A 27,118-nucleotide genomic window follows, 5' to 3' on the forward strand; every position below is an offset into this window, starting at 1 on the left:
ACTTTCTAGAAAATCCACACAGTATTTTGCTTACATTTTATAACTGAGTCACATGACTAAAGACTAGCTACAAGAGAAGCTGAGAAATATAATCTTTATGCCAGTGACCATGAACCCAGGTATGTATATGTACTGGAGGGTGTATGTGTGTGTGTGTGTGTGTGTGTGTGTGTGTGTCTGTGTGTGTTGAAGAGGGTAATTTATAACCAAAAACATTCATATTTTTATATAATGCTGTGGCAGAGACTTCAAGTTGCAAACTTCAATGGCTTCTTCTTCCTTAGAAACGTACTTGCAGTTTTGGCCAGTCATGGTGGCTCACACCTGTAATCCCAGTGCTTTGGGAAACTGAGGTGGGAAGATTGCTTGAGGCTAGAAGTTTGAGACTACCCTGGGCAACATAGCGAGACCCTGTCTCTACCAAAAAACAAAAACAAAAAATTAAACTGGGTTTGGTGGTGCACACCTGTAGTCCCAGCTACTCCAGGGGGCTGAGGCAGGAGGATTCCTTGAGCCCAGCTGTGGAGGTTGCGATGAGTTATGATTGCACCACTGCACTCCACTGTGGGCAACAGAGCAAGACCTTGTCTCAAAAATGAAACAGGCCTGGCACAGTGGCTCACGCCTGTAATCCCAGCACTTTGGAAGGCCGAGGCGGGCAGATCGCTTGAGGTCAAGAGTTCGAGACCAGCCTGTCTAAGATGGTGCAACCCCATCTCTACTAAAAATACAAAAATTATCCAGGCATGGTGCCAGGCACCCGTAATCCCAGCTACTTGGGAGGCTGAGGCAGGAGAATCACTTGAATCTGGGAGCAGAGGTTGCAGTGAGCAGAGACCTTGCCATTGCACTCCAGCCTGGGCAAAAGAGCGAGACTCCGTCTCAAAAAAGAAAGAAAGAAAGAAAAAGAAACAGGCCAGGCACGGTGACTAACACCTGTAATCCTAGCACTTTGGGAGGCCGAGGTGGGTGGTTCACTTGAGATCAGGAGTTTGAGACCAGCCTGGCCAACATGGTGAAACCCCGTCTATACCAAAAAACAAAACAAAGCAAAACAAAAATTAGCTGGGTGTGGTGGTGTGCACCTGTAGTCCCAGCTACTTGGGAGGCTGAGGTGGGAGGCTCGCTTGAACCTGGGAGGTAGAGGTTGCAGTGAGCTGAGATCATGCCACTGCATTCCAGTCTGGGTGACAGAGTGAGACTCTATCTCAAAACACACACACACACACAGACACACACACACACACACAATACTCCAATTTTTACCTGGAGATTCGAGAAATTAGGGAAGAAACCAAAGAAAATATATTTCCTTATAAAATAAATATTAAAATAAAGAAAACAAAGGCTGGGTGCAGTGGCTCACACCTGTAATCCCAGCACTTTGGGGAGGCTGAGGCAGGAGGATTGCTTGAGCCCAGGAGTTTGACACTAGCCATAGTGAGACCCTGTCTCTACAAAAAAATTTAAAAGTTAGCCAGGCATGGTGGTGCACACTTGTAATCCCAGCTGCTCAGGAGGCTGAGATAGGAGGATTGCTTGAACCTGGGAAGTCAAGGCTGCAGTGAGCCATGATCACACCACTGCACTCCAGCCTGGGCGACAGAGCATGACCCTCTCTCAAAAAATTTTTAAAAGTTAGAAAATATATTTCTATAGTGCAATAACAAAGTGATTTGTGCAGGGAAAACTAAAAATTCTGGAGACATTTTTTAAGCTCAGCAGTATTTGCATAAAGAAATATTTATAATGTGAAAACAAAGTACTTCATTTAATTTTGAAAAATATATTAAGCAAAAAAGGAAAGAAAAATGAGAGGAAAAATGCTAGAAATACAGGGGGTACATTGGTTTAATTTGAACCCTCTTATGTATATGTATCTTTAGCTCCTTTTACTTTAGCTTTTCTCATCTCTTTGGAAATGAAAATATTCAGTTGTTGCCATGATTTTGCTTGCTTTGTACAAATGAAAATGTTGGCTTTATGGTTATAGACAGAAATATGGAAAACTTTAGAGCTACTTTGAGCAAGCCCAAGAACTTTGAATCATTGAATCAAGAGGAGAAAAAATGAAGAAAATATTTCAAGTTCTTTATCTGTAAAATGATGGAGATAAACCATATGATCTGAAAGTCTTTCAACTTCTTAAGTTTTTATAATTCAGGAGCAGTGGTAAGAATAGTAATGAAGTTTCTAACTACTACTTCCAAGTTAAGTACAATCCAGAGAGGCCAGTGGGACAGAATCTGTGGGACGATGTGGGAGGACTTAAGTGATTTTAAGTCCTGGTGAAGAGGAATAGTGTGTTCAATGGAAATTGATGAAGACAAGGACTTTTCAGGTCAGGGGGCTTAATGGGTCATCATTGTGTTTGTTACAGAGTTTTGGGAGAGTGGTGGAGAAAAAGATGGAGAAAAAGAAAATGGACTATGTGCTCCTAGGAAGAGAGATGTGATTGTTTTCTAACATGTAGGCAATGAACCCTCAGAGGAACTATAGATGAGCATTAGGGTGTTCTTGAATGCTCTAAAATTATATGCAACATATTATATTCGTTTTTCTGTGAGAAAGCATTTGTAGCTTTAATCAGATTCTTATTGTAAGCTAACAAAGCCACTTGCTCTTAAAAATGAATAATAAAGACTTTAAATGATTAAAAACAGAGAAAAAGTGACACTTCAGTGGTCCTGCAGTGGGTGAATATAGTCATTGTGATATTTTCAGAGTAAGCTAGGTTTCAGTCACACATACACACACACACACACACACACACACACACAATGAGAGAAATGTATAGAATCGTGGGGAATTTGCCGTACAGTTTTGGGTTTTGGCTTGCTATTATTAGCTGCACCTTGGGCATGTTACATAACCTCCCTAAGCTTCAATTTCCTCTGCTATAAAATAAGGATAAAAGTACCTTAAATGGTGGTTGTGAAAATTAGAGACAATGTAAGTTGAGTACATAGTACAGTGCTTGGCACAGAATAGGTATTTGGTAACCCTCTCCCCACATGAGTTTTTTAAGTTTCTGTATTTACTTTAAGGCCCTTATTGTATACAGTCATCCAGGAGTATATGTAGGGGGTTAGTTCCAGGGCTCTCTGAGTATACTAAAATCTGTGCATACTCAAGTCCTGCAGTTGGCCCTGTGTAACCCGAATCTACGAGAAGTTGACCCTCCCTATACGTGTGTTTTGCTTCCTGAGAATACTGAAGTTTCGACCTACATTTGGTTGGAAAAAACCCTCACTTTTAAGTGGACCCAAGCTATTCAAATCCGTATTGTTCAAGGGTCAACCGTATTTCACTTTGAAGGACTGGTCCTCAGCAAGTTCATCTTCTGAACTACTCAGTGATGCTCACACTCAAGAAGACCATATCTTATTAAGTGGTTAGTTTAGAAGCTCTTTCCCATGCAGATTTGCAAGCGGAGTGTGTAAAAATCACACATTGCACTTGTTGCCTGGCAGCACGTGTCCCTGAGTGGTAGTACATGGCTTGCATTGTAATGTTATCAGTGCTGGGGCCAGCTGGCTAGACATGTACTGCCACATGGGCTAGGGACTCCATTCCTCAACAAAACAGCAGCCAGTACTAGGGTTAACAGAAAATGACAAACCAGGCATGGATGAGGGAGGCGCCAGCACAGCAGCGGGATGTCTTTTGATTTGCTTCTGTTATTTGCATGTCTCTCTTGTGATGTCTGTGAAATGTTTAGAATGACAAAGTTTTTAAAAGACCTGCTGACTCCGCCTGAAAAAATGTGAAAAACCTCCCGTTTAGAGACCTATTATGTCCAGCTAGCCTGCATTTTCTATATCTTTTTCTTTATTTTTTATTAATGCAAACATTTGCATGAAGACAGAACCTTTGTTTCTTAAAGAGTTCATCTGCTCCTGCTGCTTACTGGCCCTGCCATGCAAGAGCACAACAGAACCTTTGTTAGGCTTTCAGCAAAGCTGTTTATGAACGGTGGCTTACTGAGGACTGCTTCCTGTGCTGTGTGCTTCCATTTTGTCTAAAAAGAAAAAAAGAAAATAGTTATTAGGAGTAAAAAGAATTTGGACTTTCTTTTATTCAAGTCCTGGATGTTGAAATGACAAGTAGCCCCCAAATTTGTGAGGAACTGGTAATTGCATCGAATGCATTTTTTCGCTTTACCTTGAACATAATGAGGCTCTTAGTAACAATAGAAGGAACAAGTGCCTTCTCATTGGAATAGAGAGAAGGAACAGTAAAAAGGCAACAGAAAGAGTAGTTGAGAACAGGACAAAAGTGGCTTCCAGTAAGAACCCTAACATTGTAATAGAATGTGTTTTGGTATTTAGTGTTTCCCACCTGGGAGGCACAGTCCTAAAGTGGTTGAGTTGAATAAAGAACAGCATCACAGTTTATAAATAGTGGATACAGTTTGTATGTTCATTAAGTAAATATTTGAATGTCTACCATGTGGAAGACACTGAATGGTCCTGAGTGTTAAAGGAAATAAAAGATAAATGAGTCATGGTGCCTATCTTTAAGGATCAGGACATCCAACAAAGAAGATAACATATGCATAACAGAAATAACTGTGTATCAAGGTAGAAAGTGCCACTGGAAATATTTAAAATAGATGTTTAGGGAGTTTGGGAAAAGGGAAGATCACTTCTGGCTGGGACAGAATCAGGGAAAGGTTCACAAAGAAGGTGGCATTTGAGTTGGGCCTGGCGGGAAAGGTAGGACTGAACGTTGCAACATTCCTAAAAGTGATGAGTCAAAAATTATGTTGTTCTAGTAAAACAGATCCAAAGTATGTTTTTATAGGGTACTTTGGTGGTGTTTTTATACCATTAATTTAGATGATATGTTAAGTGTTATGAGTTTTCTGTGTAGACTAAACTGGGGCCTCTCTGTCTAGTCTATGCTCTTCCAACCATTTGCCCCATACGGTTTTTGTGCACTTTGGCCTAGGCCTTTTTGTATCTGTAAATATCTACAATAGCATCCTTTACTTTCATAACAAAAATAGAAACTCAAAGTGATTATTGAGCACTATTACAGCTATATCCCATAAACAGTATGTGGAGATAGTTCTTAGTGGGGATTTCACATGTGAGACTCTTATTTGAAAAAGAATCCCCACCTTCGTGCAGAGCCACATCAACCACAAGAGAGAGGACAGGGAATTCTAAGCCCGTGAGTTTTCAGTTACTTTAAATTAGAACTTTTCTGTGTCTTTTTGTCATTAGAAAAAATGAGATCCTGTTACTGTTAGTTCAGTTGTGAATGCCAACTAACTTTTATGTAATATTTTTAATGTAAAATGCCAAGCAAATGATTAGGCTGTTGTATTAGTATCTTATTGCATTAATATCACTAATCTGTATATTCATAGTTAAATTGCATATTACCAATTAATATTAATCTGTAAATTTAATGATAATTGATAAATACATGGTTTGCCCCCAAAGGCTATACTTTTTCTTTTCTTTAAAGAGACAGGAGTCCTACTATGTTGGTCTTGAACTCCTGGGCTCAAGGGATCATCCTGCCTCAGCCTCCTGAGTAACTGGGACCACAGGCATGCATCACCATGCCCGGCTGCAAGACTACAACTCATGCTATAGCACAATTAATTTTCACCTTGTAATTTTATTACTTCCCTGTTTGAAAACATTATGAGTGGCATATGATTTACTACGTGTTTAGCAATTTACAGGATTTTTTTTTTTACCCATGATACTTTCTGGAAAATAGTTATGTGAATGTTTATGGCGTTGACTTGATAACTATACTGCTTTATTAGTAACTATTTTTGCAAAGTTATTGCCATGACAAATATTACTTGGGTTCTTCATATGTCCCTTAGATTGTAACTGTGGGAAACTTAAGTGCTACTTTAGATTTCTCTGGTGTTCAGGAAGTACATTTTGTTATGGTCAGCTAGCTGAGTGCTTTAAGTTTGAACTATGAAAATCTCCTTAAAAAAAAAAAAGGACGCGGTGGCTTATGCCTGTAATCCCAGCACTTTGGGAGGCCAAGGCAGGCAGATCACCTGAGGTCAAGAGTTTGAGACCAGCCTGGCCAACATGGTGAAACCCTGTCTCTACTAAAAGTACAAAAATTAGCTGAGCATGGTGGCGGGCGCCTGTAATCCCACATACTCAGGAGGCTGAGGCAGGAGAATCGCTTGAACCCTGGAGGTGGAGGTTGCAGTGAGCCGAGATCACGCCACTACACTCCAGCCTGGGTGACAACAGCGAGACTCCGACTTAAAAAAAAAAAGATTCTGTAGTTTCTGGCACTTGAAATTGCAGGACTCCAACCTACAAATGCTGTATTATTATGAGATTTAGGCTGGAAATACTGAGGCAGTAGGACTTAAGCACTTACCCTTAATTGACATCCCAAAACTATATATAAAACAAACAAACAAACAAACAAACCCACCAGTTTTAGGAAAGAGAAGGGAAGAGGGGAGGATTAATGGTTGACCAGAGACTGTTTTGAGTGTCAAGGCACTCAGCTTTGCACAGCTATTAACCAGTACAATACCCCTTTTGGTTGAGGGAAATAGACTTTAGTTTTTCATCCTCTACTTAACATAAAGATCTTTAGACACCTCTTGTTTTCTGGTTGTCACAGGTGATGTTAGCATATGTGTAATGCTTTGTTTGCCTCTGGCGTGTCTTTTAGTATTTGAGTTTGACTAGCCATATAGCAGGACTTTAGTGGTTTGGATGCATAGATGCAATGTATTGCTGTTGTCTGTTTTATAATTAACAATTATAAAATAAAAGGTCATTCCTTAATTTGCAAATTTGTTCTCAGAAAGTTCTGTTTGATACATGTCATACTGCATGGCTCTTTAAAGGTGGCAGTATCATGCAGTACAGACTGGAATATAGGATAATAGGCTTATACACTTGGAGTAGAGAAGGCCTTTTTGAATAGGACACAAAGCACACCAAAAAAAAGCCATGGATACATTATTTTGACTGTATCAACACTTAAAACTTCTGTAAAATGAAAGATACCACAGACAAGTTAAAAGAAGACCATGAAGTAGATGTATGTATTTGTGACATGTATAGAATTATCTACAAGTCAAGAAGAAGAAAAAAAGACAACCAGAGAAGAAAATTGGCAAAGGATAAGAAATACAAATAAACATGAAAATGTGCTTAACTTTATTTGTAATCAAGAAAAGTAAAATTAAAACAACAGAGAAAAGCTATTTTCTAACTATTAAATTGGCAAAATTAAAAAGCATTAGGCCAAGGATAGTGAAAATAGATACTCATACAGCTGGTGGTGTGTAAATTGGAATAACTAATTTGTAAAAGCAATTGTTTATCTCTGGTAAACATGAAGATATCCTGTGCATCCTATGAAATGCCAATTCCATCTTGAGGTATCTACCTTAGAAAAATTCTTGCACATATATACAAGGAAACACATACAAGAATGTTCAACACAGCCCAGTTTATTATAGTGAAAACATGGAAACAACCTAAATGTTTATCAGTAGGGAAATATTTACCATTGGGAACTATCAAAAAGGTAAGTAGGTTCCATATTGTTTTATAAAAGATCTCCAGACATTGTTGATTAAAAAAAAAAAGATGCAGAAAGGATATATCAGACACTTAAAAACAACTTAAAACATGAAAACAAAACAAGCTCACAAACTATATTTCTATATTTTTGAAAATATGTACCCCAAACTGATAATAGTTGTTATCTATGGGAACTGGAATTAGTCTTTAGCTTTATCTGTATTGTTTGAACCTTTAAAAATTATTGTGTGTTTAACTAGAAATAAACATTTTTAAAAATTTAAAGATCATACCAATACTTTGATTTACCAATTTAAGCTTCTTAATACTATAAAGTATTAACAGGGAAGAGCCAGCAATTTCTAGATAATACAATGTAAGATGGGGCACTTTGTAGGTTTTTGGATTTTTCTTGTTTTGCTTTCATTTTTGGTTTTGAGAGGTAGCGGGGTGAATGGAAGAATACGGGCTTTGGAGTCAAATCTAAGTTTGAATCCAAGCTCTGCCATTTATTTAGACTTTGGGCAGGTTTCTTAACCTCTCTAGTTTTTTAAAAAAATGCTATTACCTACTTCGTTGGGTTGTATAAGAATTACATGTGCTAGATTTCCTCATTTCCCCATTCCCTTTGGTTAAGGGAAATTAGTCTAGTGTGGTCTAAGATCAAAGATGGTCTCGTATGGATGACAAAATGTTTCACAAGAACACACTATATCCTTGGACCAGGATATACCAGTAAAGATGGAGGATGTAAATAATAAATTTTAGAGGTCTATTAACTGTTTAAACCATTAAGCTATCTATTTGTACCTCGCAAGATCAAATACTAGATTATGTTAGTGATTTATAAATGATACTGAACTTGAAACTTCTAAGCAGTTTACATGACAGGTTGTTGATTAACAGGTTTACTTTTTTTTTTAATCTTAGAGAGCATTTTAATTTAGTTCAGCAAACATTTATTTGTGCCATCCAGCATCTCAATCTCAAGAGGCCTCATAGACCAAAATATGTCTCAAAAGGAAGAAAGGAAAACTCTATGTATTTATCAATTTATTTATCAAACTCTGGCAAGGGGGGAAAAAGTCAGGTTTAAAGTTGAGTATATGTATATACTCTGCTTTTCACTTGTACTGCTATTGCCTACGTGTGCATCTGTTAATATCATATATAGCAATTCATATGAAGATTTTTTCCAGTGAGACTTAGTTATTCTAGTATTGGGACTCTGTATTAAATAATAATTTTTAAAAAAGAGTGCTCTAACTAATGTTAAGGTGGAAATTCTAGACCCCTCAAGCAAAAATTTCCAAATAGGACCCCTTATCATTTAATTGTGAAATAAACAACTAATGCTTTTATGGTATTTATGCTCGGGAAGAGAATAAAAGAAATAGTTTTGGATTTTCCCCATATAAATTAGGGCCTGCTGAGTAATTAGCAGTTAATAAGTGAATGCTTCCTACAAGTTTAAAGGTCATACCTGAAATGGGTATATGATGATGTATATTTTTTTTTTTTTTTTTTTTTTTTTGAGATGGAGTCTCGCTCTGTCGCCCAGGCTGGAGTACAGTGGCGCGATCTCGGCTCACTGCAAGCTCCGCCTCCTGGGTTCACGCCATTCTCCTGCCTCAGCCTCCCGAGTAGCTGGGACTACAGGCGCCCGCCACCACGCCCGGCTAATTTTTAGTATTTTTAGTAGAGACGGGGTTTCACCGTGTTAGCCAGGATGGTCTCGATCTCCTGACCTCGTGATCCACCCGCCTCGGCCTCCCAAAGTGCTGGGATTACAGGCGTGAGCCACCGCGCCCGGCCGATGATGTATATTTTTATAGTTGTAGATTTTATATAGCCCAAGAATCCTTGAAGATAATCTAAACATCTTGGTTTGATGAGCAGAACTTTCAATAAGGGGGTAAGGGGCTAATATTGTTTGAGCACTTACTATGTGCCAAGCACTATTCTAAGATGATTACATAGATTATTTTATTTAATCTTCACCACAGTCTTCTGTGGTAGGTACTAGTATTGCCCAATTTTATAGAAAAGGGCAGAGAGATAAGGTAACTTATATGAAGTTACACAGTCAGTAAATGACAGAGCTAGAAATCATATCCAGGTTCAGTTGGCTCAAGAACCCAACATGGGTTCTTAACCATTGCAGTAAAAATTGTTATGCTGTTTTAATCTGTAGAGTCAGCATGTAGCAATAATAATATAATCATTAACATGTTACATTTTGCATATATTGAATGCTTTCTAAAGAAGTAGTTTATTATCAGACATATTCTTAGAATCATACCCATTTTATAGCAGGATTGACAGTGTTATAAAGAGATTACGTGATCAACATGGGGTGAGTCAACAGAACCAAGAAGTTTCTGATCCACAATTGCCTTCACTTGCTAGGTTCAAGTAAGGATCATATAGTGTTTACTTACATTTGCCTTAGATTTTTCAGTATAGCATGATGAAATTCTAAATGCTTATCTCAGACAGTGATGCTATCTGAGCAAGACATGGACAATTGGCATTAGTGTGAATTTTAGGACACTAGAGCGTAGGTACAGGTTAGAAAACTTAATCCTCATCTTGTGGAAGTCATGGCAAAGCCAAAGAGGAAAAGCCTGTCTTAAATGCTTTTCCTTTTCCAAGAGGGCCGCTAAGGTGCCCAGATATCTTTGCCCTCCAGGGATGCAGGTGTGCTGTTTTTATTCTTTAATCATTCACATAAATTAAAGCCTATTCCTTTGCATTAAAAAAAATGTAAAATGACACTCTCCGTGTTTTATTGCCAGGCAAGAGCTTTGAACTTCTGTCTCATTGAAGTTTGATAAACTAAGGATTTTCCCATGTTGGGTGGTACCCTTAACCACAGAGGGAGCATTAGACTGATAAGAGCTGCCAGTGAAGGAAACCACCAGGGCACAGCAATTAGGGAGAGCTTCACACTTGGCTGTTGGCTGGTGTAAAACTCTCTGCAGGGAGGAACTTTTCTTCTTAGCTTCTTCCCTTCACCCACACGTAAAAAGAACACCAGGGCTTTCTATTTCTACTTTGTGAACTAGGAATGGATGGGATGGTTCTTTTCAAGAAACTTTCAAATTTAGGGACAAGTTCTAACTTCACACAAATGCTGATTGGTATGAAGGTGGGGGGACAGGACAGACAGACATACACACACATAAATTCACATGGACCCAAATGGACCATGTCTCTCAGGTGATTTTACTATCAACATACATTCCTGCCTTTGTGCACTGTGTAAAATAAAGATAATTTTTACTTCCATAACTGATTATAAAGCGTTAATGGTGAGGCAATGTGTTAAGAGAATGGGTTCTTGTATCAGGTAAACCTTGGTTCAAATCTTGGCTTCTCTTCCCACTAGCTGTGTAAATTATTTTAATTTTGTAAGTCTCAGTTCTCCCACTTGTAAAAATAGAAGTCTAAGAATAACTATTATAGGATTGTATTTGGAAGAAATAGAATAAAGCATGTGAAACAATTAGTACAGTACTGTATCTGTCACATTGTTGTTTAATAAATTGTGCAAGTACTCAAAAATGGTAGCTGTTATTATTTGTAATATGAAACTAAATATCTGATTGGTAGATAAATGTTAAACATGCATGGTCCAATATATTTCTTTCTTTCCTTTTTTATATTTTTGGTATAAAGTCTATTTTCTTGAAAATTCCTGCTTTTTTTTTCTAGAAGGACAAAAGTACTTTGATTTTTACTGCTCTGAAAATATTTATCCCGTAAAAAGCTTTCACATTAACTTTGAGTCCCTGGAGCTAGGGAGGAGAAGCAGCAGGATTTGCTTCTAAGTAGAGCTCTTTCATTTCTACCATCAAAAACAAAACAAAACAAAAATCCTGTGCTAGCCTTAGGTAGAGCTAAGTCATAAAAGGCCATATAGCCCAAGGAAGGACTCTTTTTATAAGATCAGGATAAACCGATAGAAGAAAGGAAGGAGAACACAGAGGTGAAAATGCAGCTGATTTTAATGTTTCCCTGGCCATTTTCCCTCCCAATTTAATATACACCTAATTATAATTATTATATTTTGAAAACAATGCCAGAAATTGGCAGGTATTATCTCACAGCTTCACTCTTAGTTTTGGCCGTTTCTTAAAGAAACAGTTTTCTAGTTGGATGAACTGTTGAGTTGAGGCACTGATTTTGTTTTCACCTCTTTTTGGGTGGGGTTGGGGGTGGGCAGTCAGGGTTTGCAGTGGTTGATAGTTGTTAGTTTTGGGAAGCACTCATTTAGATAGAATGAGTCACAGAATGTAAACAGGTCATCCATCTGGACTTTAGGCTGCTGGGAACGTGGTGAAACCTTAGGTCACCGCGATCATTATGGTCAAATGAAGACTTTTGGGCTCAGGTTGGCAGATAAACTTACTTGTTTTATGAGCTTCACTAGACTACCAGGACTTCAGAAATAGTTTTTTGAAATACCAATATTTATAAATTTTAGGTAATTCCATCATATTTTCCTGAGGAATAAAACTGTGAAAGAAGTAAATGTCTACTTTGGCAGCAACTTCATAGAATTGCTTTTTGGAAGGATATTCATCACTTTGGGGTTTTTTGTTCTCACTGCTCCAGATGAAAGTATTTTTCTGAATTTTTTATGGTAAATGTGGACACTGAATTGGAAGCTTCTATGTGAAGTTTGTCAGGAAACCTCTGTCATACCTAAGGATAAAATTCAGAGAAAGGGAAGAAGTATTTGAGTACCTGACATCTAAGAAGTTCTGGCCTATGTTGTTTACTGAGTAAACTCCCAATAATGCTTTGAGACAGGCTTTTAAGGAAACATGTTATCAATCACGTACTATGTACCAAACACATAGTGGTGTTTTACCTGTATTATCTTATTTATTTCTCATAACTCTATAATGTAAGTACCAGTATTATCCCCATTTTACCATGAAGAATAGGCTTGAAGAGTAATTTGTTTATGGTCACATAACTAGGAAGCGGCAGAGCTGAGAATGGAGCTCTCAACTCTCTGTAATCCAAAGCCCAGGTTCTTAACCAGTGATTCTTAAACTTAAGAGTACATAAGAAGCATCAGGAGTACTTGTTAAAAATTACTGGGCTGTAGTAAAAAATGTAAGGTCACTAAATCTGGGACAGTGCCAGACTATAAATCTGCGTTTTAAACGGCATCCCAGGGGATTCAGATCAAGAAATTGATTGACCATATTTTGAGAAACATAGTTAAATTATATTGCTTTCCACACTTGATAAAGAAGAAAACAGGTGTAGACTAAGTAACTATCCAAGATTAAGCTACCAAGACAGAGCCATGATTCAAACTCAGGTCTGTCTCACTCTAATACTCATACTTTTTATTATACACCCATGATTAACTCACACATTTCCAAGTCACAACAAATGCAGAAAACATGACATCTAATAAACCAAGCCAGATAGATTTCATGGTCTTGTTATTTACCAAAGTTAATAACTTATATATACACCAGTATGAAAATTTTCATGGTCCTTAAACCTTTCCAGTGACTTTTTTTTTTTTCTAATTTAAATTAACTGAGTTTTCTTTTTTTTTCTGTTCTGAAATGAAGTCTGGCTCTGTCGCCCAGGCTGGAGTGCAATGGCATGATCTTGGCTCACTGCAACCTCCACCTCCCAGGTTCAAGCAATTCCCCTGCCGCAGCTTCCTGAGTAGCTGGGATTACTAGCTACTCAGGAAGTAGCCACTGCATCTGGCTAATTTTTGTATTATTGGTAGAGACATGTTTTCACCATGTTGCCAAGCTGGTCTCGAACTCCTGAACTCAAGTGATCCATGCGCCTCTGCCTCCCAAAGTGCTGGGATTACAGGCGTGAGCCACTGTGCCTGGCCAGAGTTTTCTTTACAATCATACCATCCATGCTTCAAGCATGGAATTACTAACTCCCTGGGATAAGTTTCTGATGCAGAAATGGAAAAGAATAGAAGGAGGTAGAAAGAAAAGAACTTCAGGTGTATCTGCTGAATGGTGCTAAATCTCCTCTTCAACCCACCCTTGTCATTGAGATGAAGAATGAAGGGTTGATGCTAATACTAACAGCCAGTCAAATGGCAATTGGTCATGTTCACATCATCTCCCAATCTATCCTTTGAGACTATAGCTCAGTTAGAGTCAGCAAGTTTGCTTTGCCTATTCCAGTCCACTGATGAAGTGTCATCAGACAGAGCCAACACCTGGATTGCCTTACACATGACCTCCTACTAGGATTGGGATCATTCTTTTTAAAATCTTTCTCTCATTTTCTCTTTCTCTCTTGCTATTTGATTGCAGCTCAGCGACATGTCCTCACCTACATGGAGGATGCAGTGTGCCAGCTGCTAGAAAACAGGGAAGATATTAGCCAATATGGAATTGCCAGGTTCTTCACTGAATAGTAAGTACATGAATGTTGTACTAATACAGTGAACCCAGAGGAGGTGCTTGGAAGCAGGCAGGATACTTGAGGAACAGAGCAGGACAATGCTGATTAGGTAGTGGCAGTGAATGTTTAGTTTTGGTAGGTTGGTTGTGGGCCGCCCAAACATGTTTTGGAGCATGCCTTTGGTGCAGCTAGTTTTGTCCAGTGATGTCTCATGAATGGTTTTGATTACAGTAGCTTAACAACTGCTTGTTTGATCTATTAGATCTATTTCTTTAGGTTCCTCTTTTAACTTTCTCCTTTATTCAAAATATTCACTTTGATTTCCTTTTGCTGGTGTTCATCTAGCCTGTTTTTTTTTCATGGCTGGCTTTTCTCATGGAATCTAGGCTAATGTTCCTCTGCAGTTTTCTTTCTACAGGATGCTGTGCCAATCACTTAATGATTTAAGTGTATTTCTAATCAGCAAAGTGAAGAGACAACCCACAGAATGGGAGAAAATATTTGCAAACTACCCATCTGACAAGGGATTAATAACCAGAATATATAAGGAGCTCAAATATCTCTATAGGAAAACATCCAATAATCCCATCAAAAAATGGACAAAAGATGTGCATAGACACTTCTCAAAACAAGACATACAAATGGCAAACAGGCATAAGCAAAGGTGCTCAACATCATTGATCATCAGAGAAATGCAAATCAAAACTACAATGAGATAACGTCTCACCCCAGTTACAATGGCTTGTATCCTAAAGACAGGCAATAACAAATGCTGGCGAGGATGTGGAGAAAGGGAACCCTTCTACACTGTTGATGGGGATGTAAATTAGTATAACCACTGTGGAGAACAGTTTGGAGGTTCCTCAAAAAACTAGGAATAGGGCTGCCATATGATCCAGCAATTCCACTGCTGGGTATATACCCAAAAGAAAGGAAATTAGTGTATCGAATAAATATCAGTACTCCTATGTTTGTTGCAGCACTGTTTAGAGTACTAAGATTTGGAAGCAATCTAAGTGTCCATCAATAGATGAATGGGTAAAGAAAATGTGGTACATATACACAATGGAGTATTATTTGGCCCTAAGAAAGAATGAGATCCTGTCATTTGCAACAACATTAATGGAACTGAAGATCATTATGTTAAGTGAAATAAGCCAGGCACAGAAAGACAAACATTGGATGTTCTCACTTGTTTGTGGGATGTAAAAATCAAAACAATTAAACTCATGGACAAAGAGAATAGAAGGATGGTTACCAGAGATTGGGAAGGGTAGCAGGGGGCTGGGGGAAGAGGTGGGGATGGTTGATGGGTACAAAAAAAGAAAAAAAAGAATGAATAAGACCTGCTATTTGATAGCACAACAGGGTGACTCTAGTCAATGATAACTTAATTGTTCATTTTAAAATAACTCAAAGGGTACATTTAGATTGTTTGTAACACAAAGGATAAATGCTTGATGGGGTGGATACCCTATTCTCCATGATATGATTATTTAACATTGCATGTCTGTATCAAAACATATTATGTGCCCTAAAAATATATACACCTACTATGTACCCATGAAAATTAGAACTTAAAAAAAATTTTTAAAGGAATATTTCTAGAGGGAGGATATCTTTCATAGATTATATATTTGAAAGGTCATACTTAGGCCAGGCATGGTGGCTCAAGCCCGTAATCCCAGCACTTTGGGAGGCTGAGGTTGGCAGATCATGAGGTCAGGAGTTGGAGACCAGCCTGACCAACATGTTGAAACCCCATCTCTACTAAAAATACAAAAATCAGCCAGGCATGGTGGCACGCACCTGTAATCCCGGCTACTAGGGAGGCTGAGGCAGGAGAATCGCTTGAACCCAGTAGGCAGAGGTGGCAGTGAGCCAAGATGGTGCCACTGCACTCCAGCCTGGCCAACAGAGAGAGACTCCATCTCAAAAAAAAAAAAAACAGGTCATACTTCTTTATAAAGTATACTTAGAATGTGTAAAAGTCAAAATGATTACTACCTTTTTTATTTTTCTGAGATAGAATTTTACTCTGTTGTTCAGGCTGGAGTACAGTGGCATCATCATGACTCATTGTAGCCTTGAACTCCTGGGCTCAAGGAATCCTCCTGCCTCAGCCTCCCCAGTAGCTGGGACTACAGGTATGTACTATCATGCTCAGCTAAATTTAAAATCTATCTTTTGTAGAGACAGGGTTTCAGTATGTTGACCAGGCTGGTTTTGAACTCCAGGCCTCAAGTAATCCTCTCACCTTGGCCTCTCAAAGTGTTGGGATTGTAGGCATGAGCCACCATGCCCAACTGATTACCACTTTTTGAATATCACAGAACTGTTTTTAGGCTGAATGAGATAAACACTTTAAAAACACATTAATATTCTTTTTCTTCCAACTTTTATTTTAGATACAGGGAATACATGTGCAGGTTTGTTACATGGGTACATTGCACCCAGGTAGTGAGCATAGTACCCAATAGGTAGTTTTTGACCCATTACCCCTCTCCCTTCTCCCCTCTAGCAGTCCACAGTGTCTGTTGCTCCCATGTTCATGTCCATGAATGCTCAATGTTTAGCTCTCACTTGTAAGTGAGAACATGTAGTATTTGGTTTTCTGTACCTACATTAATTCACTTAGGATTATGGCCTCTAGCTCCATCCATGTTGCTGCAAAGGACATGATTTCATTCTTTTTTATGGCTGCATAGTACTCCATGGTATATATGTACCATATTTTCTTTATCCAATTCACCTTGATGGGCACCTAGGTTGACTCCATGTCTTTGCTATTGTGAATAGTGCAGCAATGAATGTACGAGTGCATGGGGAGAATGATGTATTTTCCTTTGGCATACCCACTAATGAATGGGATTGCCGAGTCAAATCGTAGCTCTGTTTTAAGTTCTTTGAGAAATCTCCAAACTCATTTCCACGGTAGCTGAATTAATTTATATTCCCACCAACAGTGTATAAGCATCCTCTTTTCTCAGCAGATTTGCCAGCATCTGTGTGTTTTTTTTGTTTTTGACTTTTTAATAATAGTCATTCTGACTGGCATGAGATGGTATCTCACTGTGGTTTTGATTTGCATTTCTCTGATGATGAGTGATAATGAGCATTTTTTTCATATGTTTCTTGGCCACTTATATATCTTCTTTTGAGAAAATGTCTGTTCATGTCCTTTGAGCATTTTTAAATGGGGTTATTTGGTTTTTGCTTCTTAAGTTCCTTATAGATTCTGGATATTAGACCTTTGTTGGATGCATAGTTTGTGAATATTTTTTCCCATTCTGTAGGTTGTCTATTGATAGTTTCTTTTGCTGTGCAGAAGCTTTTTAGTTTAATTAGGTCCCACTTGTCAATTTTTGTTTTTGTTGCAATTGCTTGTGGGGACTTGGCCAAGAATTATTTGCCAAGGCTGATGTTGAGAAGGATATTTCCTAGGTTTTCTTCTAGGATTTTTATAGTTTGAGATCTTACATTTAAATCTTTATCTTGAATTAATTTTTGTATATAGTGAAAGGTAAGGGTCCAGTTTCATTCTTCTGCATATGGCTAGCCAGTTATCCCAGCACCATTTATTAAACAGGGAGTCCTTTCCCCAGTGCTTGTTTTTGTCAGCCTTGTCAAAGATAAGATTGTTTTAAGTGTGTGCTTTATTTTTGAGTTTTCTGTACTTTGCATTGGTCTATGTGTCTGTTTTTGTACCAGTACCATGCAAAACGCAATCTTCATGAAAGGATGTGCTAGAGAAATACATATGCCATCACATATTTATATAATCATTTGGATTCTCTTTCCTTTTCTTCTGGTTTTTGGGAACATTCTAAGAAAGGAAGAGTAATCCTTATAGGCTTCCATTTAAGTGAATCTTGAACTCAAGTTCATCTTTCTTGAACATAGTTTTTTTTTTTTTTTTTTCCTTTCTGTTCTCCAGAGGCTCCTTGGAGATCAGACAGCTATTCAAATGGCCTCAACTTGGGTTTCTGTTAGGGGAATACTTGAGATTCCCTAGCTCTTTTGCTGAACTCTAAAGTTCTTTTCAATGAAATCTAGATTTTTTATGGATTGGCATTTAGGTTCGTTGGAAAAAGAAGCTTTCTGGGAGTAAAGTTGTTCCTTTCACCCAATCTTCTAAAGGAGGATGAAGTAGAGAAAGGAATTTTATTTGTTCTCATGACGTGGGCTGGAGCAAATGAGGTGGGCAGGGAATAAAGACTGAGATTGAATAGCCTTGCTTGCTTTTACAGAACAGACAAGTGAACTGACAAGCCTACGGGTCAAGTTTCTATACCATTTAATCTGTACCAGCACTCTTGAGGCTCCTTGCCAAGTGAAATATGACTCTTCTGGGGGTAATGCTTCTTCCTGGCTTTCTTCATTTTACTCCCCTCCCCATCTCTGTTACAAGTCTTTTCCCTATTACACTGGTTGCTTGAAGGTAGGCATCATTTAAGTTTTTTTTTGAGGCAGAGTCTCCCTCTGTTGCCCAGGCCGGAGTGCAGTGGTGCAATCTTGGCTCACTGCAACCTCCGTCTCCCGGGTTCAAGAGATTCTCCCGCCTCAGCCTCCCGAGTAGCTGGGATTACAGGCACCCGCCACCATACCTGGCTAATTTTTGTATTTTTAGTAGAGACGGGGTTTCACCGTGTTAGCCAGGCTTGTCTTGAACTCCTGGCCTCAAGTGATCTGCCCGCCTTGGCGTCCCAAAGTGTTGGGATTATAGGGGTGAGCCATTTGTGTCCGGCCTCATTTATTCTTCATCTTTGCATTCCTGGTACTTGGCATGATGCTTTGCATATAATAGATGTTAGCTAAACATTTATTGAATCAACAGCAGTATCTATATTTTAAGTTATTGAATACTATCTACTCTTCTAGATTTTGTTATAGTAAGGACTACTTTCTTGTTTTTTCCTCCCTTTCTTTTTTTATTTTATTTATTTATTATTATTTTTTATTATACTTTAAGTTCTAGGGTATATGTGCACAAGATGGAGGTTTGTTACATATGTATACATGTGCCATGTTGGTGTGCTGCACCCATTAACTTGTCATTTACATTAGGTATATCTACTAATGCTATCCCTTCCCCCTCCCCCAACCCCAAGACAGGCCCCAGTGTGTGATGTTTCCCATCCTGTGTCCAAGTGTTTTCATTGTTCAATGCCCACCTATGAGTGAGAACATGCGGTGTTTGGTTTTCTCTTCTTGTGACAGTTTGCTCAGAGTGATGGTTTCCAGCTTCATCCATGTCCCTACAAAGGACATGATCTCATCCTTTTTTATGGCTGCATAGTATTCCATGGTGTATATGTGCCCATTTTCTTAACCCAGTCTATCATTGATGGACATTTGGGTTGGTTCCAAGTCTTTGCTATCGTGAATAGTGCCACAATAAACATACATGTGCATGTGTCTTTATAGCAGCATGATTTATAATCCTTTGGGTATATACCCAGTAATGGGATAGCTGGGTCAAATGGTATTTCTAGTTCTAGATCCTTGAGTAATCGCCACACTGTCTTCCATAATGGTTGAACTAGTTTACAGTCCCACCAACAGTGTAAAAATGTTCCTATTTCTCCACATCCTCTCCAGCACCTGTTGTTTCCTGACTTTTTAATGATCACCATTCTAACTGGTGTGAAATGGTATCTCACTGTGGTTTTGATTTGTGTTTCTCTGATGGCCAGTGCTGATGAGCATTTTTTCATGTGTCTGTTGGCTGCATAAATGTCTTCTTTTGAGAAGTGTCTGTTCGTATCCTTTGCCCAATTTTTGATGGGGTTGTTTGATTTTTTCTTGTAAATTTGTTGAAGTTCTTTGTAGATTCTGGATAGTAGCCCTTCGTCAGATGGGTAGATTGCAGAAATTTTCTCCCATTCTGTAGGTCGCCTGTTCACTCTGATGGTAGTTTCTTTTGCAGTGCAGAAGCTCTTTAGTTTAATTATACCCCATCTCTCAGTTTTGGCTTTTGTTGCCATTGCTTTTGGTGTTTTAGACGTGAAGAAGTCCTTGCCCATGCCTGTCCTGAATGGTATTGCCTAGGTTTTCTTTTCTTTTTTTTTTTTTTGCCTAGGTTTTCTTCTAGGGTTTTTATGGTTTTAGGTCTGACATTTAAGTCTTTAATTCATCTTGAATTAATTTTTGTATAAGGTGTAAGGAAGGGATCCAGTTTCAGCTTTCTACATATGGCTAGCCAGTTTTCCCAGAACCATTTATTAAATAGGGAATCCTTTCCCCATTTCTTGTTTTTGTCAGGTTTGTCAAAGATCAGATGGTTGTAGATGTGTGGTATTATTTCTGAGGGCTCTGTTCTGTTCCATTGGTCTATATCTCTGTTTTGGTACCAGTACCATGCTGTTTTGGTTACTGTAGCCTTGTAGTATAGTTTGAAGTCAGATAGCATGATGTCTCCAGCTTTGTTCTTTTGACTTAGGATTGTCTTGGCAATGAGGGCTCTTTTTTGGTTCCATATGTACTTTAAAGTAGTTTTTTCCAGTTCTGTGAAGAAAGTCATTGTTAGCTTGATGGGGATGGCATTGAATCTATAAATTACCTTGGGCAGTATGGCCATTTTCACGATATTGATTCTTCCTATCCATGAGCATGGAATGTTCTTCCATTTGTTTGTGTCCTCTTTTATTTCGTTGAGCAGTGGTTTATAATTCTCCTTGAAGAGGTCCTTCACATCCCTTGTAAGTTGGATTCCTGGGTATTTTATTCTCTTTGAAGCAATTGTGAATGGGCGTTCACTCATGATTTTGCTCTCGGTTTGTCTGTTATTGGTGTATAGGAATGCTTGTGATTTTTGCGCCTTGATTTTGTATCCTGAGACTTTGCTGAAGTTGCTTATCAGCTTAAGGAGATTTGGGGCTGAGATGATGGGGTTTTCTAAATATACAATCATGTCATCTGCAAACAGGGACAATTTGACTTCCTCTTTTCCTAATTGAATACCCTTTATTTCTTTCTCCTGCCTGATTGCCCTGGCTAGAACTTCCAACACTATGTTGAATAAGAGTGTTGAGAGAGGGCATCCCTGTCTTTTGCCAGTTTTCAAAGGGAATGCTTCCAGCTTTTGCCCATTCAGTATGATATTGGCTGTGGGACTGTCATAAATAGTTCTTATTATTTTGAGATACACCCCATCAATACCTGATTTATTGAGAGTTTTTAGCATGAAGGGCTGTTGAATTTTGTCAAAGGCCTTTTCTGCATTTATTGAGATAATCATGTGGTTTTTGTCTTTGGTTCTGTTTATATGATGGATTACATTTATTGATTTGTGTATGTTGAACCAGCCTTGCATCCCAGGGATGAAGCCCACTTGATCATGGTGGATAAGCTTTTTGATGTGCTGCTGGATTCGGTTTGCCAGTATTTTATTGAGGATTTTTGCATCGATGTTCATCAGGGATATTGGTCTAAAATTCTCTTTTTTTGTTATGTCTCTGCCAGGCTTTGGTATCAGGATGATGCTGGCCTCATAAAATGAGTTAGGGAGGATTCCCTCTTTTTCTATTGATTGGAATAGTTTCAAAAGGAATGGTACCAGCTCCTCTTTGTACCTCTGGTAGAATTCAGCTGTGAATCCATCTGGTCCTGGACTTTTTTTGGTTGGTAGGCTATTAATTATTGCCTTAATTTCAGAGCCTGTTATGGGTCTACTCAGGGATTCAACTTCTTTGTGGTTTAGTCTTGGGAGAGTGTATGTGTCGAGGAATTTATCCATTTCTTCTATATTTTCTAGTTTATTTGCGTAGAGGTATTTATAGCATTCTCTTATGGTAGTTTGTATTTCTGTGGGATCAGTGGTAATATCCCCTTTATCATTTTGTATTGCGTCTATTTGATTCTTCTCTCTTTTCTTCTTTATTCGTCTTGCTAGTGGTCTATCAATTTTGTTGATCTTTTCAAAAAACCAGCTCCTGCATTCATTGATTATTTGAAAGTTTTTTTGTGTCTCTATCTCCTTCAGTTCTGCTCTGATCTTAGTTGTTTCTTGCCTTCTGCTAGCTTTTGAATTTGTTTGCTCTTGCTTCTTTAGTTCTTTTAATTGTGATGTTAGGGTGTCAGTTTTAGATCTTTCCTGCTTTCCCTTGTGGGCATTTAGTGCTATCAGTTTCCCTCTACACACTGCTTTAAATGTGTCCCAGAGATTCTGGCATGTTGTGTCTTTGTTCTCATTGGTTTCAAAGAACATCTTTATTTCTGCCTTCATTTCATTACGTACCCAGTAGTCATTCAGGAGCAAGTTGTTCAGTTTCCATGTAGTTGATTGGTTTTGAGAGAGTTTCTTCATCCTGAGTTCTAGTTTGATTGCACTGTGGTCTGAGAGACAGTTTGTTATAATTTCTGGTCTTTTACATTTGCTGAGGAGTGCTTTACTACCAACTGTGTGGTCAGTTTTGGAATAAGTGCGATGTGGTGCTGAGTAGAATGTATATTCTGTTGATATGGGGTGGAGAGTTCTGTAGATGTCTACTAGGTCTGCTTGGTGCAGAGCTCAGTTCAATTCCTGGATATCCTTGTTAACTTTCTGTCTCGTTGATCTTCTTATATTGACAGTGGGGTGTTAAAGTCTCCCATTATTATTGTGTGGGAGTCTAAGTCTCTTTGTAGGTCTCTAAGGACTTGCTTTATGAATCTGGGTGCTCCTGTATTGGGTGCGTATATATTTAGGATAATTAGCTCTTCTTGTTGAATTGATCCCTTTACCATTATGTAATGGCCTTCTTTGTCTCTTTTGATCTTTGTTGGTTTAAAGTCTGTTTGATCAAAGACTAGGATTGCAACCCCTGCTTTTTTTTTGTTTTCCATTTGCATGGTAGATCTTCCTCCATCCCTTTATTTTGAGCCTATGTGTGTCTCTGCATGTGAGATGGGTCTCCTGAATACAGCACACTGATGGGTCTTGACTCTTTATCCAATTTGCTAGTCTGTGTCTTTTAACTGGAGCATTTAGCCCATTTACATTTAAGGTTAATATTGTTAATGTGTGAATTTGATCCTGTCATTATGATGTTAGCTGATTATTTTGCTCTTTAGTTGATGCAGTTTCTTCCTAGCCTTGATGGCCTTTACAATTTGGCATGTTTTTGCAGTGGCTGGTACTGGTTTTTCCTTTCCATGTTTAGTGCTTCCTTCAGGGGCTCGCCTGGTGGTGACAAAATCTCTCAGCATTTGCTTGTCTGTAAAGGATTTTATTTCTCCTTCACTTATGAAGCTTAGTTTGACTGGGTATGAAATTCTGGGTTGAAAATTCTTTTCTTTAAGAATGTTGAATATTGGCCCCCATTCTCTTCTGGCTTGTAGAGTTTCTGCCAAGAGATCCGCTGTTAGTCTGATGGGCTTCCCTTTGTGGGTAACCCGACCTTTCCCTCTGGCTGTCCTTAACATTTTTTCCTTCATTTCAGCTTTGATGAATCTGACAATTTTGTGTCTTGGAGTTGCTCTTCTCAAGGAGTATCTTTGTGGCGTTCTCTGTATTTCCTAAATTTGAATGTTGGCTTTCCTCGCTAGGTTAGGGAAGTTCTCCTGGATAATATCCTGCAGAGTGTTTTCCAACTTGGTTCCGTTCTCCGCATTACTTTCAGGTACACCAATCAGATGTAGATTTGGTCTTTTCACATAGTCCTATATTTCTTGGAGGCTTTGTTAGTTTCTTTTTACTCTTTTTTCTCTAAACTTCTCTTCTTGCTTCATTTCATTCATTTGATCTTCAATCACTCTTACCCTTTTTTCCAGTTTATCAAATCGGCTACTGAAGCTTGTGTGTGCGTCACATAGTTCTTGTGCCATGGTTTTCAGCTCCATCAGGTCATTTAAGGTCTTCTCTACACTGGTTATTCTAGTTAGCCATTCGTCTAATCATTTTTCAAGGTTTTTAGCTTCTTTGCGATGGATTTGGACATCCTCCTTTAGCTCGGAGAAGTTTGTTATTACCGATCGTCTGAAGCCTTCTTCTCTCAACTCGTCAAAGTCATTCTCTGTCCAGCTTTCCTCTGTTGCTGGTGAGGATCTGCGTTTCTTTGGAGAAGAGGCACTCTGATTTTTAGAATTTTCAGCTTTTCTGCTCTGGTTTCTCCCCATCTTTGTGGTTTTATCTACCTTTGGTCTTTGATGATGGTGACGTACAGATGGGGTTTTGGTGTGGATGCCCTTTCTGTTTGTTAGTTTTCCTTCTAACAGACAGGACCCTCAGCTACAGGTCTGTTGGAGTTTGTTGGAGGTCCACTCCAGACCCTGTTTGCCTGGGTATCACCAGCGGAGGCTACAGAACCGCAAATATTGCAGAGGGGCAAATGTAGTTGCCTGATCGTTCCTCTGGAAGCTTTGTCTCAGAGGGGCACCCAGCCGTATGAGGTGTCAGTTGGCCCCTACTAGGAGGTGCTTACCAGTTAGGCTACTCGGGGGTCAGGGACCCACTTGAGGAGGCAGTCTTTCCATTCTCAGATCTCAGACTCCGTGCTGGGAGATCCATTACTCTCTTCAAAGCTCAGCTGGAAATGCAGAAATCACCCATCTTCTGCGTCACTCACGCTGGGAGCTGTAGACTGGAGCTGTTCCTATTCGGCCATCTTGGAACCTCCCCTTTTCCTCCCTTTCTTGATTCTTTTTGGTAAAGCTCTATATTCTGCCATTTTAGAAGCTGTATACTGTGCGCCTTGCACTCCAAAAGTGAATTCCACTTGTTCTGTGTAGCCAATGCTGAGCTGTAGTGAACCAACAGTAAGGCTGACTGTAGGCAGCTTTTATCTACCAACACACTGTTGAAAAAAAATCGTAAGATTTTCTACAGTGCTGATAGAAATGTACTTGCCAAGCAGGCTGTTTCTTGTCCCCAGAAAGCTGAAATTTACATAATATACGAGTGACACATACCTGACACTTCCATAAGTCTATGACACCAGATTGGCCTGAGGTAAATTATTCTAAGCAGTGAAAAATAAACCAGCTCCAGAAACTTTTGGGTTTTCTTTTTTTTTGAAGACCTGAAAGGTGTGGATGTATGACAGAATGGGAAGTAGTGTAAGTATAATTTGGTAGACAAGGAGACCTGGATGATGGAAGCTCCTGAGTTTACTTTGTGAATTTGATTTAGTTAGTGAAAATCCTTCACTTTCAGGCTTCAGTTTTTTTGTTTTGTTTTGTTTTGTTTTTTGAGATGGAGTCTTGCTCTGTCGCCCAGGCTGGGGTGCAGTTGCGCGATCTCGGCTCACCGCAAGCTCCGCCTCTCAGGTTCACGACATTCTCCCATCTCAGCCTCCCGAGTAGCTGGGACTACAGGTGCCCGCCACATGCCCGGCTAATTTTTGTTTTTTGTATTTTTAGTAGAGAGGGGGCTTCACCGTGTTAGCCAGGATGGTCTCGATTTCCTGACCTTGTGATCCGCCTGCCTCGGCCTCCCAAAGTGCTGGGATTACAGGTGTGAGCCACCGCGCCTGGCCTCAGGCTTCAGTTTTGTATTGATTAATAAGAGAAACATAGTGAAGTGGAAAGAGCACTACCCTAGAAGGAAAAAGAGCTGCTTATTCTTGTAAGTCCTCACTCTATAACCCTGGGCAAATTTCTGAAATATGGGCTTCAGTTGCCTCATCTATGAAGTGGGTTTAATAAAGCCTTACATGATAATAATAATAATATAATAATTATATATTATAATATGCAGGTTTTACTAAACTAATACCATGTCTCAGCTACTACAATTGTTTGAGATGGGTACTATTATTATTGTTATCTCTGTTTTATAGAGGAGGAAGTGGATGCTCAGAAAGGTTAAAATAGCTTCTTCAAGTTCACAAGCTGTTAAGTGACAGACTCAGGAATCAAGCCTCATCTGCAGTATTATAGAGTCCACTGTTCTCTACTGCCTCCAAGCCACTTTACTGCTTAATGTTGCTAGAGGGCTAACCAGATCATATTTGGAGGTTTCTTCTAGCTATAATTTCTACTATTTTTGAATTCTCCCTTATGAACTATACTTTGCAAGCTTATCACACAGCCTTAGCTGGTGACCTCAGTTTACTGCCATTTAAATGTTTAATATGGCCTTTTGGGGGATGCAACTAGAGCTGACTATAAAGAGCAGGAAGCATGATTTTCAAAAATATGTTAACGGTATCCTTCCATCTTACAGTTTCGAGTTCACATCTTGAGACTTTCATATATTTAGTCGTGGGTGATTTACCTTTAAACAGTGATAAAAGTACTCCTTGAAATTGTATTTGGAAGGCTTCTCTTCTGATTTTCTTCTCTGGGTCTGCTTGCCCTCTCACCTATGCTGTCTGTCACTCCTTGGTTGTTGGTGTTTTCAAACAAGTCCATGACTGTTCCAGCAAATCTGGATAAACTGTAAAACACAAGTGGCTGAACAGTACTTTGTGTATGTCTGCAAGACCATGAGCTCTGTAGATCATATTCGTCTGGACACTCTTGAAAGACGGATACTAAATCCCAGAGGATTTTCTTTTATGTTGTATGTAACCTCTACCTCTGAATGTTGTCCTTCAACCAGTGGAAGGTAAAAGAAATTAATATTTAGAGGTGCTACTCTAAGAATAGGCCAAATGTCAGCACTGGGTCAGGACCTCTGAAGAAATACATCCAAGAAAATGGGCGAGAGTAGCTCTAACTTAGAAACCACAGCAGAGTGTGACCAGATTCTTGTGGTAAAGATAAAATGAGAAATGTGGCTTTTTGAGACATTGGAAAATAATGATGAGAGAAAAACAGGATGAAATCTGAGAATTTGTATCAGAATTGGGAACCATTCTTCACAGGCTAAATTGATAGTTCCAACACTATGGCATCAGGGAGCTTGACTTCCACATACTAATATAGAAAAGAATAATATTCTGTGGTCTTGGTTGGTGGGCCCAGGAGAGCTCGCTTTTATGATCAAGTGTCTTGTTTTTGTTTTTTAAAGGATGATTTTAGTTTTTTGGTGAAGTTTTTATGATGACTGTTTTGGTTGCAAGGGAAAGAAGTACACAGACTACCTTTGGTTTATTTTAAGGATACATGAGAATATGACAGCATTCATTTGTGAATTATTCATTCACAAATTACTTTTGGCCACCTACTCTATGCCTGTGTGTACTATGCAATGGGAATAGAGCAGTGAGCAAGACAAATAAGGTACCTATCTTTATGAA

The 27,118-nt window shown here is 38.9% G+C and overlaps 1 protein-coding gene across 4 annotated transcripts in view; it reads left to right on the forward strand.

Annotated features, from left to right (window-relative positions):
* The window catches only part of CSTPP1 (centriolar satellite-associated tubulin polyglutamylase complex regulator 1), a 236,679-nt gene that overhangs the window by 41,046 nt on the left and 168,515 nt on the right, over positions 1 to 27,118 (forward strand). For 3 of the 4 annotated variants that reach the window (XM_004051039.3, XM_063711118.1, XM_063711117.1), the window contains one exon: positions 13,865 to 13,967. The exons of the other annotated variant lie outside the window; for it this stretch is intronic. In XM_004051039.3, the coding sequence (XP_004051087.2) occupies positions 13,865 to 13,967 (103 nt within the window). The remainder of the gene's footprint in view (positions 1 to 13,864; positions 13,968 to 27,118) is intronic. 4 annotated transcript variants of the gene reach the window in all.

This window comes from Gorilla gorilla, chromosome 9, assembly GCF_029281585.2.
Source record: "Gorilla gorilla gorilla isolate KB3781 chromosome 9, NHGRI_mGorGor1-v2.1_pri, whole genome shotgun sequence".
NCBI classification, from domain to species: domain Eukaryota; kingdom Metazoa; phylum Chordata; class Mammalia; order Primates; family Hominidae; genus Gorilla; species Gorilla gorilla.